The sequence below is a fragment of the Sinocyclocheilus rhinocerous genome, unplaced genomic scaffold, assembly GCF_001515625.1.
Source record: "Sinocyclocheilus rhinocerous isolate Xijiao unplaced genomic scaffold, SAMN03320098_v1.1 scaffold1413, whole genome shotgun sequence".
In the NCBI taxonomy this organism is placed as follows: Eukaryota; Metazoa; Chordata; class Actinopteri; order Cypriniformes; family Cyprinidae; genus Sinocyclocheilus; species Sinocyclocheilus rhinocerous.
In genome coordinates, this window is record NW_015639297.1 from 881,904 (window position 1) to 899,111 (window position 17,208).

At 36.3% G+C, this 17,208-nt stretch overlaps 1 protein-coding gene across 6 annotated transcripts in view; it reads right to left on the bottom strand.

Moving 5' to 3' along the window:
* Positions 1–11,385, bottom strand: part of nhsb (Nance-Horan syndrome b (congenital cataracts and dental anomalies)) — a 64,089-nt gene extending 52,704 nt beyond the window's left edge. For all 6 annotated transcript variants that reach the window (XM_016566751.1, XM_016566753.1, XM_016566750.1 and 3 more), the window contains exon 1: positions 10,926–11,385. In XM_016566751.1, coding sequence (XP_016422237.1) covers positions 10,926–11,205 — 280 coding nt within the window. In that variant the 5' untranslated portion in view covers positions 11,206–11,385. The remainder of the gene's footprint in view (positions 1–10,925) is intronic.
* Positions 11,386–17,208: the final 5,823 nt, after the last annotated feature.

Here is a 17,208-nt window from a genome sequence, read left to right on the forward strand (position 1 = left end):
TTTTTGATAATTATTATTTTATTTCAGTTAGTTTTTCAATACCTGTTGTTAGTTTCGTTTCGTTTTCGTTTTTCAAATATTTTGACGTTTTTTTTTTATTTCAGTTTACGAAATTATTTTTTCATCAATCGTTTTAGTCTTAGTTTTAGTTTTCGTTTACGAAAATAACCTTGGTTACAATATCAAAACATTAATAATCATAATATTAAAAGTCATAATAATCAAAATATTATACTTATTAAAATATAATGATTTAAAGATTTTATTAAAAATTTATAAAAAAATAAAATTCAGATTAAAGATTCAAATGAAGAATTCTGATTTAAATGAAAGTTGTCCATACAATGCAACAGAGTTGCTGCACACTGACTCCCACTGATTCAATCAGTGTAGATTAAAGACGGCTCAAATACAACAGCCCTGTTTACTGTTGCAGCTTTGATACACTGTCATCATCACAGCCCTCTCTCATTTCTCTCCCTCTGTCTGTCTGTCTTAATTACGGCTATTCCCTCTGTCGTGACTCAATCAGCCAAGTTTTTCCTCTCTGTTTTCCCTCACTCTCTCTTTCAGAGACCGACCGCTCTTTTGCAGCACAAGCAGCCAAATAAACACTCCTCCTTCTGTTCCTCTGACACAGAAGAGATTTTCCTTCGGTCACTGAGAAAGTGAGGATTCCCACTGATTGTTTTTTTAATTTCTATGCCACTAGCAGCACCAATAAAATTTCAAAAAGTAATTGTTATCTAACAGGTTTCCCACACACTTTTACTAGGCTTCCCGTTGACCTCTCAGTCTTCCATTTTTCAAACCATCTAGTCAATTCCCCAGTAAACAGCTTGTTATAGTTACAAATGTACGCTATTGGCTAAGTCTGAAATTGGTCTAAATAAATACAACACTCTAATAAATGTATTTGTATTTATTTTTCACAGGTATTTTACCCATATTTTGAATCATGCATTTCATTCTGTTTTAGGGTTGAAAATGTCTATAAACTTAACAGAGAAGGTATCAGATGTTACAGTATTTGACTTTATTTTAACTTTTATTATTATTATTATTATTATTATAGACTTCACTTTTAACGTTTGACCAAGTTAGTGTTCATTGACGTAATGAATGTAAAATAGCAGAAATAGTTGAATTTGTGTGGCCTTGTCACTAGATTAGCTCCAGCTCCTCTTCAGCTACCTATTCTGTAGATCTGGAAGCCCCTTTGTGGTTTTAATAGATCTTTATGACTAAAAGTCATAGACAGAATTCAGAAGTCATGACAGACAAGTCTCTCACTGTCTGTGGAGCATAGCTGCTTAGTCTGGGCAGATTGCAAACTCGAGTCGAACTGCAGTTTAACCCATCCATACATCCAGTGCATCGAGGGAGGTGGTTAATGATTTCCCAAGGTGTCCCTCCGAGGTATAAAAAATTACCCAAATTCTTGAGCATTGCTATATGCAATATTTGGGGAAACTGTATGATAATTGCTCACTTTGCCAAACATCTCTAGATATTTAGGGTCTTCAGACATGGTGGCTGGTGCAACTTGGTGCACTGAACCCAAAAATAAAAACAGTTTTGCAGATAAGATAGATTTAGATTATGCCTGATAATAATGTTACTACATCATTTATCATCTAGTATTTTCGTTTTTTTTTTTTTTACTTACTGTACATAACAAGCAATAATTTGTTTTCTGAAGAAAATCTGCCTCTCTCTTTCAGTCTAACTAAAATGGAGTCCATATAGCTAACAATATACTTCCAGTTTGACTGTTTCTCAGCTCAACCTTTATTTCTTAGGCTTTGTCTTAAGAGGATGCGGATTTCTTCTCCATCACGATGAACAGTTCTCAGACAGACCTCATAGAGAACCTTGATGTGTCTCCAGTGAAAATCAAAGTGCATTAAACATTAAATGTACTGTCAAATGCAGAAGCAAACCAAATCTAAGGGGAAAATTAGAGCACTGAGAAGGCTAGAAGGCAGAAAGCAAAAAATGTCGACTTTATGATCCTTGTTGAGCTCTACTATTCACCTGCATACTTACATATGTACTGTAAATTAAGTCACATTTTAATAGATTTTTTTTTCATACAGCTAAATAAAAGGAAACCTATAAGTCTACTGTACTATTTGAAAACCCAGAGAATGAAACCCCAGATTGCATTGTGACAAGCTCAGTGAAAAAATAAATCTATCATGGCAGAGAAATGTTGATTATAAATATATTTCATTCATTAATGAAAAAATATATTTGACTCTACTATCTGTTCTTCACTATGTTCATTTGATTTGAATGAAATGCAAACAAAACATTAATCAAGCTTGACATATTAAAGAACAGTGATGCTTTGCTGCAAGTCAACCAGTCATGTTCCTTGGCAGAGAGACGCTGACCTCTAACCCACATACACAGGTGCTCTCTGACTTCATTATGTGTCTGTGCTCGGTGTGCTCTTCCGTTTAGGATGGGGGTACTGTAGAATGTGGGAAAGGGGCTTCCACTTAGAACAAGTCGGGACAGAGAGTGGATGCCACTGCGGTCCTAATGGTTGAATAATCTATTGGTTTAATTTAGTCTTGACAAAGTATCAGTGAAAGCTGGAAGATCGAATCTGCTATACATCCCTCAAACTCTGTAGCCTCTGTAGCCTGTCCTACTTCCCTCCAAGTATACACTTAGTTTATGAATTTTTAATGGAAATGAAAAAAACAATGGTTCACGCTGGACCTGCTGGTCTTACTAATTATTTATGAGGTTAGGATTTAAACTCTGCCATTAACCAGCTGTCTGAATGAGTGACAGCACAGGGTGCCACCTATACAATAAATATCTAATTATAACTTAAGCTGACAAAGGGTATGTTTATTTGATCAAAAATACAGTAAAATATAAATATTCTGAAATATTATTACAATTTCAAATAAGTGTTTTCTTGTTTAAAATATTTTACCATTTTCAGCAGCCATTACTCACTCTTACGTGTTAAGCTTAAGAAGCATTCTCAAAACATAGTTTTGATTCAACTATTCTAAAATGACAAAAATACAGTCTTACAGAGATCAGACTGACATTTAAAAGAAAAATACTGCTGGGGCAACCAGAAGCACAGGTCAGCATAACAACTCCTGACACTAACCCAAATCACCCATTAGACCATAAAAATATTTTCCGCTCTTTCTTTGAACCTACCTAATACTTCATTTTGAGTTTATATTTGAAGTAAATTATAACCTGAGAGTGTCACTTGCCCTTTGTCTGGACTCTATTATAAATTACCTGAAAGGAAGTGGTATAACACTCCTTACTATTCCATTGTGTAAACCTCTATGTTATGAACTGCCCAGCCCCGAGGCTAAGAGAACAAGAGAACAAATCACATTACACCATGCGTTAGTAAAAAAAAAACTGTTATATTACATGAGAAAATCAGGAATTCCGGTTTTGGGTTGTAACATGCCGTTGATAAATCAATAAATAAATATGATTTCCACATACATAAAACACAAAGCACTTTTACCTCACTTAAAGTTACCTACTAGCGCGTGCCTGGCATGAAGTTTGCCACTCTTTGCAGAATTTGCACTAAGGAATGGCTCCTTCAGTCAAGCAAATGACTGGCATATGTTTTTGTGCGACTGCCACTACTAGTTGAAGTAAACTAAGCAAATATTTCTGTTTAGAGATTCTCTCTATTGAAAACTAAGACTCAAAACTATGGAAGTCTGTTTCCACCATTGAACAAAAAACAAAAAAGGTAATTGCGACTTTTTATCTTACTTTTTTTTTTTTTCAGAGAAAAAAATTCAAAATTGCGAGATGTAAACATAGAATTGCAAAATATGAACATGCAGAATTCTGACTTTGGTAACACTTTACTTAAAGCCTTTATGTACAGTATTATGCATTTTAAAGGGTTATTAAAGTGTATAATGCATTATAATTATTCATAATGTGCATTGTAATACATTATGTCTTGTCGTAAATAATTATAACCAAATTTAAAATGCACAGTGTAACAATGAATTGATAAGTGTTATAATGTATTAACTGTGGTTACAATTATTCATGAGATTGTGCAATGCATTATTAGGTGCATTACAAGGCATAATTAATGCATTAAAACTACTTTTATAATGCATTATACATAAAGGCTTTAAGTAAAGTGTTACCATAACTTTTTTCTTACAATTTCAAATTTACATCTCATAATTCTGACTTGTTTCCTATAAATTCTAAGTTTACATCTCACTATTTGGACTTTTCTTCTGGTAATTGCAAGTTTATATCAGAATTGTGAGATATAAACTCATATTTCAGAGACAAACTGTGAGAATTGTAAGATTTTAAAAAATGCAATTACCCTTTTTATTTTAGTTTTTTCTTTTATTCCATTGTGGAAACAGGCTTCCATACAAAAGAGCTTCATTTCACATCCTAAACATCAAAAATAAAAGTAAATATATTTTTTTCGTGTAAAATGGGTTAATTTTTTTTAATGAAAGTGTAAGCCATGTTTTTCATGTCTTTTTCAGGCCAAATTTCCCACATTCCACAAAGCATCTGAATGTTCCATGATATGCTGCATTTGGAATTCTAACATGAACATTATTTATTCAGTAAACCTTAGTTCAAAAAATAATGTATAATAAATAAAGTAAGTTATTGCCTCTTTACCAACATATAGCTTTTAGATCAAACATCAGCTTAATACCATCAAAACATATACAAAACAAATAAGCATATAAGTATAAGCATATACTTCTGTTGACCGGAGGCAATGTACAAGTGCTCACAATGGACTTGTTCTCTAAGACTGTGTGTGTGCTAATGGTGGGCAAGTATTTAAACCATGGGCTGCAGTGCTCTCTGAATCTGACCAATCAGATCTGAGCACACAGTGGCCTGAAGCTGAGAGGATGATGTGCCGTCCATAGCTACTTTAATTCCAGGCCACTGAGACTCATTTATGTATGATACTTATCAAAACGAAACAAGCAAGAGAGTCTTCGACCTATTATAAGACAAAAAGAGAGTGGAAAATGGAGTACACGATTTCTGGGGTGCTTTGTGTCTTTTAGATGCATATTTACATTTGCATGTATGTTTATCAGTACAAACAATCAAAAATATTTTTCTGTTGATGGTGTAAATGTGCACTAGTGCGTGTGGGTAGGGGGGCCTGTGGGTATGTCTGTGTGTGGTGATGGGCTATTAAAGCTATAGGACAATGAATTTGGCTCCAGGGGCTCTTAGAGTAAAAAGAGTGGATGCTGCAGTGGGCTCTGTTAAAGGGGTCATATGACGTTGCTAAAAAAAGAACATTATTTTGTGTATTTGGTGTAATGAAATGTGTTTATGCGGTTTAAGGTTAAAAAACACATTATTTTCCACATATTGTACATTATTGTTTCTCCTCCTATGCCCTGCCTTTCTGAAACGCGTCGAATATCTCTTTGGGTTTGTGACTTTAGTCTTTGCAACTTTAGGGATCTTATCTATTCACAAACAGCTTGTAACACTCCAAAGAGAAAGGAAAACTTGAAATTGCATCATATGACCCCTTTAAAAGGTTAGAACCCCTCTCATTCAGGCCAGGTTACTATTCTGCCTTTGTGTGCTGGTATGGCAAAAATAAATAAATAAATAAATAATAAAAAAATTATATATGCTATTACATTGCATAACTGTAATACAAATTATGCATAAAATATTTTATTCATATTTTTATCTAAATACTTCAAATTAGAGCACCTAATATATGTATGTATTTTTTAGTGCTTTCAAACGATTAATCGTGATTAATCGCATCCAAAATAAAAGTTTTTGTTTATGTAATATATGTGTGTGTACTGTGTATATTTATTATGCATATATAAATAAACACACATACAGTATATATTTTGGAAATATTTACATGCATATATTTATATTTATATAATTTATATTATATATAAATATATTTCAAATACAAATATAACATATTTTTCTTAAATATATGCATGTGTGTGTGTATATATATATAATAAATATTCACAGTACACACACATATATTATGTAAACAAAAACTTTATTTTGAATGCCATTAATGACGATTAATTGTGATAGCATTAGTATTTTTATAACACTACATGTAGCCTGTTTTCACCGAGTTCTTTTATGCAAAAATTGCATAAAATTATTGCAAGCAAAAAAACCAGTCAACCTCAGAGGTTTCCTCATGTCTTACAGGCGCAGTTTTCAACAGTATAAAGATGAATCTGTTCCAATCTCAAACACGTTGGCATGGGTGTTAAACGTAACAAGTCAAAAGTGTTTCTCATCGACTTTCCTCAGTCTGATCTTTTCCCTTCATTAGTAAAACCTGCAAATGGCTGTATGCTCTGGGAGAGGTCTTGTCTAATTAAACAGGTCCAGGGGCAGGCAAGGTAATTTCTACCCATCCTCGCTGGGGAGGACAGATCACAGGCCTTCTTACTTCTAGGATAGAAAGAAAAAACGGTCCTAGAATGGATTAAATCCAAGACTAGACACAATGCTGTGTGAGGTACTGTAGCTGTTCCTATTCTGGGCTGTTATGCAATGTGTACTTATCATCACTTTTAATGCACTGCTCAAAGATTTCAGGAATGAATATCTCTTATTAAAAGAACAGACCAGGACCAAGTCTAAGGAGCGTTTATGCAAATACCTCAAAACTTACGAACAGTTTCAGGTGTAAGAACCGTCAGCAACACTATCTGACAGCTTACACACACATGACACAGCAACAGGACTCCTATGGACCCCCTTCCCATGTATTGCATCATATGTAGCTCTAGATACCTTAACAATCCACCTCACTCCAGCTATTTTAAAACTGTGACAATTACAATAATAACAATTCACACAACTGTCATTGTTACCGGATGTTGCACTAGCCATTTTATGCTGACTTTGTCTATTGTTTGTATATAGACTGTTTATTGTCCCTTATGTCTATTTATTGTAACTCTGGGTTACTGTGCTGTACATAGTGTGTTTCTAATGGCGCTTTTCCACTGCATGGTACGGCTCGGTACGGTTCACTTTTGGGGGGTTTTCCACTGGGTACAGTACCTGGTACCTGGTACTTTTTTTAGTACCACCTCGGTTGGGGTTCCAAGTGAACCGTACCGTTACCAAAACGTGACGTGTAAACTCTGCTGATCACGGATTGGCCGGAGAGAATAGTCACTACCTGCGTCACTGAATTTGCGACACAAACGCAAAAGAACCGCTAGATTTAAATCAGCACAACCAAAAAGTTTTGTTGTCCGTTGCGGAAGAACATACGTTCCTCTAGGTTGATAGCAGAGGAGCGGATCCAGCGAGAGCTTAATGGGGCGACGCGGAATGAAAAAGTTTTTTTTTCAGGAGTCGTGCTAGTAGAGGCGGCGCAACTATAACGACATGTGAATAATCCCGCCCACTCTAAAGCGGTACTGAACTGCAGTGGAAACGCAAACCGAGCCGAGCCGAACCGTGCCGTGCCGTACTGAGCCTGAAAAGCGCCATTAGGCTGATGTTTGCAACAAGGTTTCCTTGGGAAAACCTTTTCTAATAAGTTGTGTTTTTGTCATTTTAAATATATTTTTAAAATGTCCATATAGTTTTATTTCAGTCTTAGTTTTTTGGTACATTAATTTTTTATAGTTTATTTCAGTGAATACATTTTTCTTAAATGTCTATATAGTTTTATTTAAGTCTTAGTTTTTTTTAAAAAATACATTACTTTTTTATAGTTTATTTCAGTTTTTCTTTTAGATTTAGTAAAATAACCTGATCTGGAGTGAATGTAAAGAGGCAAGCTAGCAAAGGTCACAAATAAAGTTGTATGAGGGCCCTGCCTACAGGCCAACTGTCCATTCAAATTCAGGAGGGTGTCGTTCCTGGCACCACATGCCATCACTGGAATAACAAGACAATACATTGCAATTATGGGATTAGGATCGTTTACACTAATCGAGCCATAGAGGGCTATGACACACGCCTCAACCACACAATGAGACAGTTGGAGACTCCCAGCAAAACTGTTTACAACCAATGTTTTCCAATCAAACACAAGGTCACATTTCTTTCCACCTTTTCTCACTGATTTGTCATAATTAATTCTCAAACATAAAATACAGCTTCCTAAATGTTAGTGAAAGAGTCAAACTTGAAACTCAAAATTTTCCTGTCTGTTAAAGAATGCATAAATTACAGACTGGCATAAATTTGTGCTCCTCAAAGCTTAAGATTGAAAAACCCTTGCTTTTAATCTTTTTATTTTGACTGCAAAGTCAAACACAGCAACTGGCTTTAACATAACACTGTTCTCCTTTCATCACGAGACATACAAACACACACATAGTCCATACTCCATCATTTTTGGCAATTAGTTGCTTTTATCTACATTAACCAGACTACAGGATAACACCGGGATGAACAGTACCTTTTTGATGTGGAACAGGCTTTTGGAGATCTCAGGATTTTGGGCTCAACTCGGAAATCCACACTACAGTATACATAAAGCTCTGACCGTCTTTAGGTGTTTGATGTTTGGGGAACGCCTTTTGGAGTGTAAAGTGAATATAATCATCACCATAATGTTGATTTAATATAGAAATTTAGGGAATCATGTATTTATGAAACAAGAACCAGAAGAAAAACGAATGCTTAAATAGTTAAAGCAATTGTATGTCCTTTTTTAAACCTTGAAATATCAGTTTCAAGATCATTCTGATGGTACACTGACTTCTAATAAGGCGAATTACTTCTGTTTCTTTCTCACGCTCACTCACATACGGCTGTTCTTTCTGGGAGTATATAAGATTGGTACGAAATTCCACGAAAGGGGCGGATTGCTTTACAGCAGCAACAAATGCACGTGCAGCCATCTTCCCTAATTATCACAGTGATATATTTACGACAGTGAATTCCAATCACTTAACTGTAGGGGGCTCCAAAGTCGCAAAAACTACATACAGATGCTTTAAATAAAAAAAGAGACAAGTTTAATTACTTGGGAACATTTTTGAATTAATTTATAATTGTTAAAAATTATTTTTATATTATTTTTATTATTTTAATTATAAAGGCTTTAAATAAAAGTGAGTCTGAATTGCTTGTGGTCAATACAATGACTATTATTTTCATCAATGATAAAATTTTCAAGATCAAAGTTTGGCACTTATAAACTGTGGACTATGATAGCATATTAAACAGGAACATCTTTGTCGTCTTACCCATCAATCAATCAAAGCAAAACTCATATGTCAAATGCTCTTTAATTATTGCCAAGAAGAAAACACTGACTTATTCTGACGGGGATGATGTCAGTCTAGCCAGGTACGCCAATAAAACTAGACACACTGCCAGTTTCACCTTATTCTGCCAAGCTACAAGGCCATGGCATGCTATGAACCCCTTAACCTGACAAATAGCAACGAGTCCTCAAAAATGACACACTATTGCACACTGATTCTGTAAGGAGCAGAGCAACAACTGTGAGAGCTGTAGGGGTGAAGTAGTTTTGGTCCGATGGTAATAATCACTCTGGGAGAAAGAGATTATTTCAGCAGGTCCTAGCTTGACCTACATGGCTTAATCTTTTTTTGGGTCAAATCAGTTTATTCCTGGACGTGGCCGGGTTCAAAACACGTCACACGGCATCGAACTGAAATAATTTGATCCTATTTGAACTAATTGCATGTGTCTGTAAATGTGCTTGTTTTTCTTTGCCTCAAAGTAGAGGGAAATCTCCATCTTCTCAGTGCTGTATCTATGCACTGGACTTATCCCCATGCACTGCAGCTTAACATCCTCTTATAATAAAAGCTATACAGCAGCACCCAGCGCTGAGGCTATGATCCACATGAGGCTATGATCTCCTCAGAGGCTTGACAAGGGCGCTGAGGCTGTAGCATTTTATTTCAAAGCAGGGGCCTGGTTTCATCGGCCCATGCAGTTGAAATGAAGCAGAAGTAGGGTTTTTAAATCACATATGTTATGGATACCACTTTTTCACTGGGCATTAGACATTTCATCATGGATATGAGGTGGATGTTGCTTTGCATTTATTGCTGCATCCAAGCAACTGGCATATTTATTTTCTCTCCACACCCAACCTGGAAGTTTCATGTAAAATGCCTAATTTTCTCATGAAATGGTCATTTTTATTTGAGGACGAAAAAGATATCATATCTCATCTTGTTTAAATGTCACATCACTGATAACCTTTAGGTTAGATTTATCCTTTATCTTGCATTTAATTCTGTTGGAGCAGCTGGGTGGGTGCAGCGCCAGTTTAATATGACATAAGGACAAAATATTTTATTTTCTTTATAATGGGATGTGCAAAAATAAGCATAATAATTGGGGGAAACATTTTTTCAATCCAAGCGCAGCCGAATGTGATTATGCAATTACGCGTTTTAAAGACACTACAGATTCCTTATTACTATGCTCGAAAAAATAAAATGAAAATCATGTTATACCTGCAGAGATAGCTGTTGCGTTTATCCATTTTAATAAACAGTGCCTATTGAAATAACCATGGCATACACGCCCCTCTCTCCAAACAGCTGCTGAAAACGACCCAGACTGTCTCCTATCGTCTTAAAAATCTTAACGATCAAACATATATAGACTAAAAACAACATGCAGCGGCTGGTTACTGTGTGTCAAGACGTTTTTCGTTTCGGAGCGAAAAGCGCAACCGGTCACGGTGCAGGTGTTGGTTACGCATACAGGCGTGTGACACATTACAATTTGCTCGGCAAAGCTTCGAGGCAGTGTCTACATGTGACCTGATACATATAACCACCATATTCATTCATTCTTTTCCAATAATTTGCAAAACATCACACTTTCGTGTATAAAATCTCCAAGCCATAATTTACGCGTAATAGTCTACTTACGCACAGCCTCCAGTTTTGGATCCAGCGCACTGGCGGTTTGCTGGGTTTTGCCTATTTTGTTCTGCAAAGCCCAAACCCGTTGGTTTGTGGAGACTATTTCGTTCTCAAGCTCCTGGAATAAGGAGCAGGCGTGTTTGGACAGGTCGGAGAGCTGCCGCAGGGTCCGGGATAGAGCCACATTGGTGATGGAGCACAGATCCTCGAACAGTATCCCTTCATCATTAGGGATGGCATGTCTGCACAGCAGCTGGGGCTCAACGATCCGTTTGGCAAAGGGCATTTTTCAGTAGGTAAATGCAAATCCCCCATAAATAAAACAATCAACTAATCCAACTGAAGATTCTGGTGCCTGTCAAGCGAAAATCCACGAATCCTCCGCGCAACCCGCCATCACTTCAGTTCTCCCGTTAGAGGAGATCACACAGGGATGGAGGTTTCTCAGTGAAAATCTTTGCTCCTCCTCTGCTCCTGAATGCCTTTTGGTAGGCTAGTGGGTTTTTTGAAGGTTTTGAGGCTGAAGTGGGATAGAGAGAGGCTTTGCAAAAACACGGACTGGTCTACTTGAGCCAGGAGCGGAGAGAAACTACGCATTCTACTACGGCGAAGGCATATGTCTTAAATATTAATTACGGCACGATGTCAGGAGCCTCATTAATATGCACGAGCAAAGCTAGCCGTATTAGGTTTTAAAAGGCGGGGGGGAAAGCTTAGATGTTTGAAGATCCACGCACGTTTATATAGCTTTGATTAATTCATCTAGAAAAATAATGTGTTAGAGAGTCTCGTAACACAATTCGTTTTAACAGCTTTAACTCTTTTTTGTTGATGGGTAAATTTATCGAGGTAATCAAATGCACTGTTCAAAGTAATTATTATACATAATATTATTTTCTATAATAATACAACGTCTGCTGTTACCTCAGGAAGTTGGTGGTGATGTATGATAGTGAGCTCATTTTTTAATCTGTTAAAATTGGTTACAACTTACCCTGCGTTACAATAAAACACAGTCTCCTCTCTATATAGCTAGAGGCCGTTTAAGTATTTTCAGTTTGCTGAAATGAATAAGTTCATTCACAACCCCTGACTACGTCATTAATGCTCCATTGTGATTGCTACAAAGGTGACGGCGTAAAGTATCTGTGCCCCGTTTTGGAACCGCAAAGGTTGCAGTTACATCATTGCAGCGGTTTTCCGGTTAGGGGTAACGTTTGGATCAACTTTATCCACTCTTTTGTCGAGGACAAAGATGTTAGAGATGCTTGGGCTTAACAACACAAAAGCTGAGCTGAATGATTGGAATAGTGCTATAGATAGATCTGAGACGTGAAAGCTGTTGTGATAACCAAGGAGTTTTTCAGTATTTTGTTTTTATACAGTCTATGGTATTTACCCTCTGTTCTTAAATTTAAAAGATGAATATTTTACCATCTTGAGATCCGCACCATATATGTTGGCGAGCAGCCTCTAGTGGTGGAAACTGTGCAGCAGCTAAAATTCAAAGCTTATAAAAAAAAATATCACCACCTGGTGCTCATATTTTGCAACTACCACTGAATTGTCACTATATGACTGTGCAATATAGCGAGAAAATGCATTCTTTTATGATTATGAACATAAAATAAAGATATAACCTGGTTAACAGAGCCTCAGTCTCTCTTGTGCTGCTATACTCTCAATCAAATCCTGATTGCAATGTATTTGTGTATTTAATGAATTAATATTCATTAAAATGCACACTCACAAAATATTTCAAGTTAAAAATAAATTTCAGGCTGATTTGATGAAAATATGAAAGCAAGTTAGATATGCACTTCTTTTAAATACTTTCAGAACTCCCCTTACCAAAAAGTAGTATACTTCGAGTTTATTTAAGTATACTTAAGTAAAGTTCAAGTATATTTTTAAGTATACTTTATGTAGTAAGTATACAAATATCAGTGTACTAGTAGTATACTTGTAAGTGTTCTAAGTATTTCAATGCTCATTGGGACTAAATTGGCCCACTTTCTAGTATATAAAAGTATACTTTTAAGTATACTTTAAGTATAACAGTAGTAAACTTTGAGTACACAACTAGTTTACATCAAAATGTTTAGTTTCTACTGCAAATATACTAAAAGTGAACTTATAGGTATACTGATAGTTTACTAATTAAATACTTGTAGCATTTTTAGTACACTTTGAAGTATAGTCTCAGTAAACTACTAGTTTAGTAGTTTTATACTGCAAGTATACTCGTAAGTTTTCTTTAAGTGAACTTTACATCATACTTTAAGTATACTACTATGTCCCTATTTAGGTATTAATTTGTATATATTTTGTTACATGAATATCTGAACATACAAAACATCAAAAGAACAGGGTATCTGCTTGTAAACAAAAACATTTTATTCTAGCTTCATGCATTCTTTTTTTAAACACTTGAATGTGGATAAGTTTCATAAATAAAAATAAAGAAATAAACAACATTTTGAACAAAAAGCTGAAAAAAGACTATGAATTGGATTCAGAATGATAATCAAAACGTAGATAAAGTCGATCAACACCCCAAAGCTTGACAGTTATTATTACCTCTTTATTGGTCGACATTTTATTCCATAATGTTACATAGTTTTGATGCTGTTTTATGTCTGATGATCGTGTTAGAATACATGTGGAAGCATCTGTTGTTTCGGTTTCTTCTTCACTTGTGTTTTTTGGAAATTCTGTACAGAAGATGTGTACTAGCGCCCCCTACAGTATAACAATGAAAACACGGATTCTAGGAGCACAATTATAGCTAAAATATATTTAGACTTTTTCTAAGTACAAGTTAAGTATACTTAAATGTCATTTTAAGTATATTTCTGAGAAGTACATAAAGCCCATTTCTGAGAAGTACATAAAAAGTAGACTAAAAGTATACTTTCCTATTTTTAGTTTAAAAGAAGTATACTAATAGCACACTTGAATAAACTTCTTTTTCGTAAGGGTCTACAGGTACATTTGAAGTATAATATATATATATATACAGGGTTTAAATTGGGCCGGGGCCGTCCGGGGTTTCAGCCCCGGCACATTGACTCGGGGGCTTGACATTAACGCTTCATTAACGCCAGACAAGTAAGCATGCTGAGGTAAAAAAAAAATCAAAATGAAAAGTTTTTATATTTAAAATACAGTTAGTTAGGCAACATCACACAACGTTTTCACCATTACGAACTGTTTAATAGTTCAATAAACAGTTAAATAAGCAAGTACAATAATATTAGGTCACTTACAATTTTACCGGAACCGCTGCGCATCTCACAGAAACCAGCCGATTCATCGCTGAATGATTCCGTGTTCTGAACGAATCGGTTGAGTCAAAGTTTCAATAGCCCATGCATAAACATCTGATGAATCAGTCGTTTGAACGAATCACTTGAATGAACAACTCAGTGACTCACTCATTAAACGCTCACTACTGGCACCTACTGGCGTTTTAATTTAGTTTAAAAGTATAACTTCCGCCATCATTTCTTGTTTGTATATTCCAAAAAATATTTAAAACAATCTCATAACATTATTCAATGCAATTTATTTTTTTATGTATAAATGATTTAATTTGATATCGTAGAGATAACAATAATCACATTATTATAATTTAAATTATAGATTAAATGTAAGAATTTGAAATGAAAGATGAAGTATTAATGAGGTTAGTGAAGAAATGCCCTATATAAAGGTAAAAAATGCCCTTGGCAGATTTGAAAACATGCAGATTTATATGTCACAGCTGATAGAAAACTGATAAGCATTTGACAGCACTATACTATATATATATTATAAATTGGAAGTAACTAAAAAAATTAATTAAGAGAGAAAGAAAGATAATGTAGTGATTAATCATGGTTTTTACTGGTTAACATTTAATCACGTTTTATTAGGGCTGACTAAAGCCCTATTCGCACGGGATTAGTATTACCTGGTGACCTCCAGTCATTTGTAATAATTGCGGAGGTTGTCTGTGATCTTAATCCCGTGCGAATCGGCCATGTCAGTAATTTGTAAAGTAAAAATTCCCCAACCTTACCATAACCCAACCTCGCTTTAAAACCTCACATAAAAACCATAAAACAAAACGAGAGATAAAAGCACATCTCTGATTCGTGGATGAACTAAAATAAAAAGATTAAACAGCTATCTACTTAATCTGAAATTTGAAACTGAAAACTGAACGTTTGTCTGGACATTGTGTTTAGTAATTGTAAATGTGAAGGTGGGGTTAAAAAATGTGAAATGCCTCTAAATTATAGTGAGACTGTTTCAAAATGTTCCCAACTATTCCATCTTAAAGGGGTCATATGATGCGATTTCATTTTTTCCTTTCTCTTTAGAGTGTTACAAGCTCTTGGTGCATAAAGAAGATCTGTAAAGTTGCAAAGACTAAAGTCTCAAATCCAAAGAGATATTCTTTATAAAAGTTAAGAGTTAGCCACACCTACCTAAAACGGCTCGTTCGAACACGCCCCCACATACCTACCTCACTCGAGACATCTGTCAATCAACGTATACAGGAAGAACCAGCTCAGTTTAAATGTATTGTATGAATTGCCCTTACCCTGGAATAAAAAATATGGGCTGTCTATTTACCTTTAGTTAAAAGTGGCTGTAAACCATCAACTCCTTGGCTTTTTGAAGCGATCGACCCGGGTTCGATCCCGCCTTTTGCCGAACTTTTTTCTTCTCCCTTTTCAAATCTCGTATCACATCGTAAAGGCATTTATTTTCAATAAAAATTAAGGAAATAATCAAAAAGTTGAAAATAAAGTATCGGGTAGGGTTACGGTAGGTGTAGGGAGGGCTTTATTGTACCAATAAGGTGGCATCCATTTAATAATTAAAATTATAATTTACACTTTGAAACTTCTGTCATTCTCTCTGGACCAGGAAGTCAAAATTCTGTGTTTTCACATTTCCTGTATCAGGCTTAGACCTATTCCCACTGGATTTCTAATGACTTTGTGAATACCTGCATATTTGTTTATGGTTGATAATACACTAAACCCTTTAAAGGGGTCATATGATGCGATTTTATTTTTTCCTTTCTCTTTGGAGTGTTACAAGCTCTTGGTGCATAAAGAAGATCTGTAAAGTTGCAAAGACTAAAGTCTCAAATCCAAAGAGATATTCTTTATAAAAGTTAAGAGTTAGCCACACCTACCTAAAACGGCTCGTTCGAACACGCCCCCACATATCTACGTCACTATGTGGGAAGATTTGCATAACGCCGCCCAAATGTTCACGCAAAGAAAGAAGGCGTAACTTTTATTCTCGTTGTAGTATTGTTGCCGCTGCCGCCATGTCCTGAAGACGCTGTGTGCTTCGTTGTGAAAGCGAAGCTACTTTGTTTGGTCTTCCAAAAGAGGACGATATCCGCTTCGTCATGCCTAGAGCTGATCTGTGCTGGTCGCTGAGGGAATACATCAACTTAGTGCTGTGGATCGCCGGATCGGCCCTCACCGTTTTCACCGCTCCTTCGCCGGGACCGCCGTTCTCGACCCCGCCGCCTCAGCTCACTCTTGCCCGGCTTCAGCTCAGGCTAAGCCGGGGCTTTCGCTCACGCTAGGCCGCTGTGTTTTTCGTTGTGAAAGCGAAACTACTTTGTTTGGTCTTCCAAAAGAGGACGATATCCGCTTCGTCATGCCTAGAGCTGATCTGTGCTGGTCGCTGAGGGAATACATCAACTTAGTGCTGTGGATCGCCGGATTGGCTTTCACCGTTTTCACCGCTCCTTTGCCGGGACCGCCGTTCTCGACCCCGCCGCCTCAGCTCACTCTTGCCCGGCTTCAGCTCAGGCTAAGCCGGGGCTTTCGCTCACGCTAGGCCGCTGTGTTTTTCGTTGTGAAAGCGAAACTACTTTGTTTGGTCTTCCAAAAGAGGACGATATCCGCTTCGTTATGCCTAGAGCTGATCTGTGCTGGTCGCTGAGGGAATACATCAACTTAGTGCTGTGGATTGCCGGCACATTTTATGGAGGACTGTTTACTGATCCTGGGAGAGTTACGTTAGACTAAAATGCCGGCAGTTCTGACTCACGTAAGTACGTTTTCATTTAAAGGATTTGCCACTGATGATTCAAACGCGAGTTTTGGGCAGTGTGGATTAACGTTAGCACTTGTTGTTTGTCATTTCTCTGATCACAAATGCAGACAGGGTTTTATGTTTACGTGGCGCAATGCAACGCAACGCGTAAAACGATAGTATAAGTCATTATAATCTGTAATTATGTCCCCACTGGATGCAACAAATGCTTCGT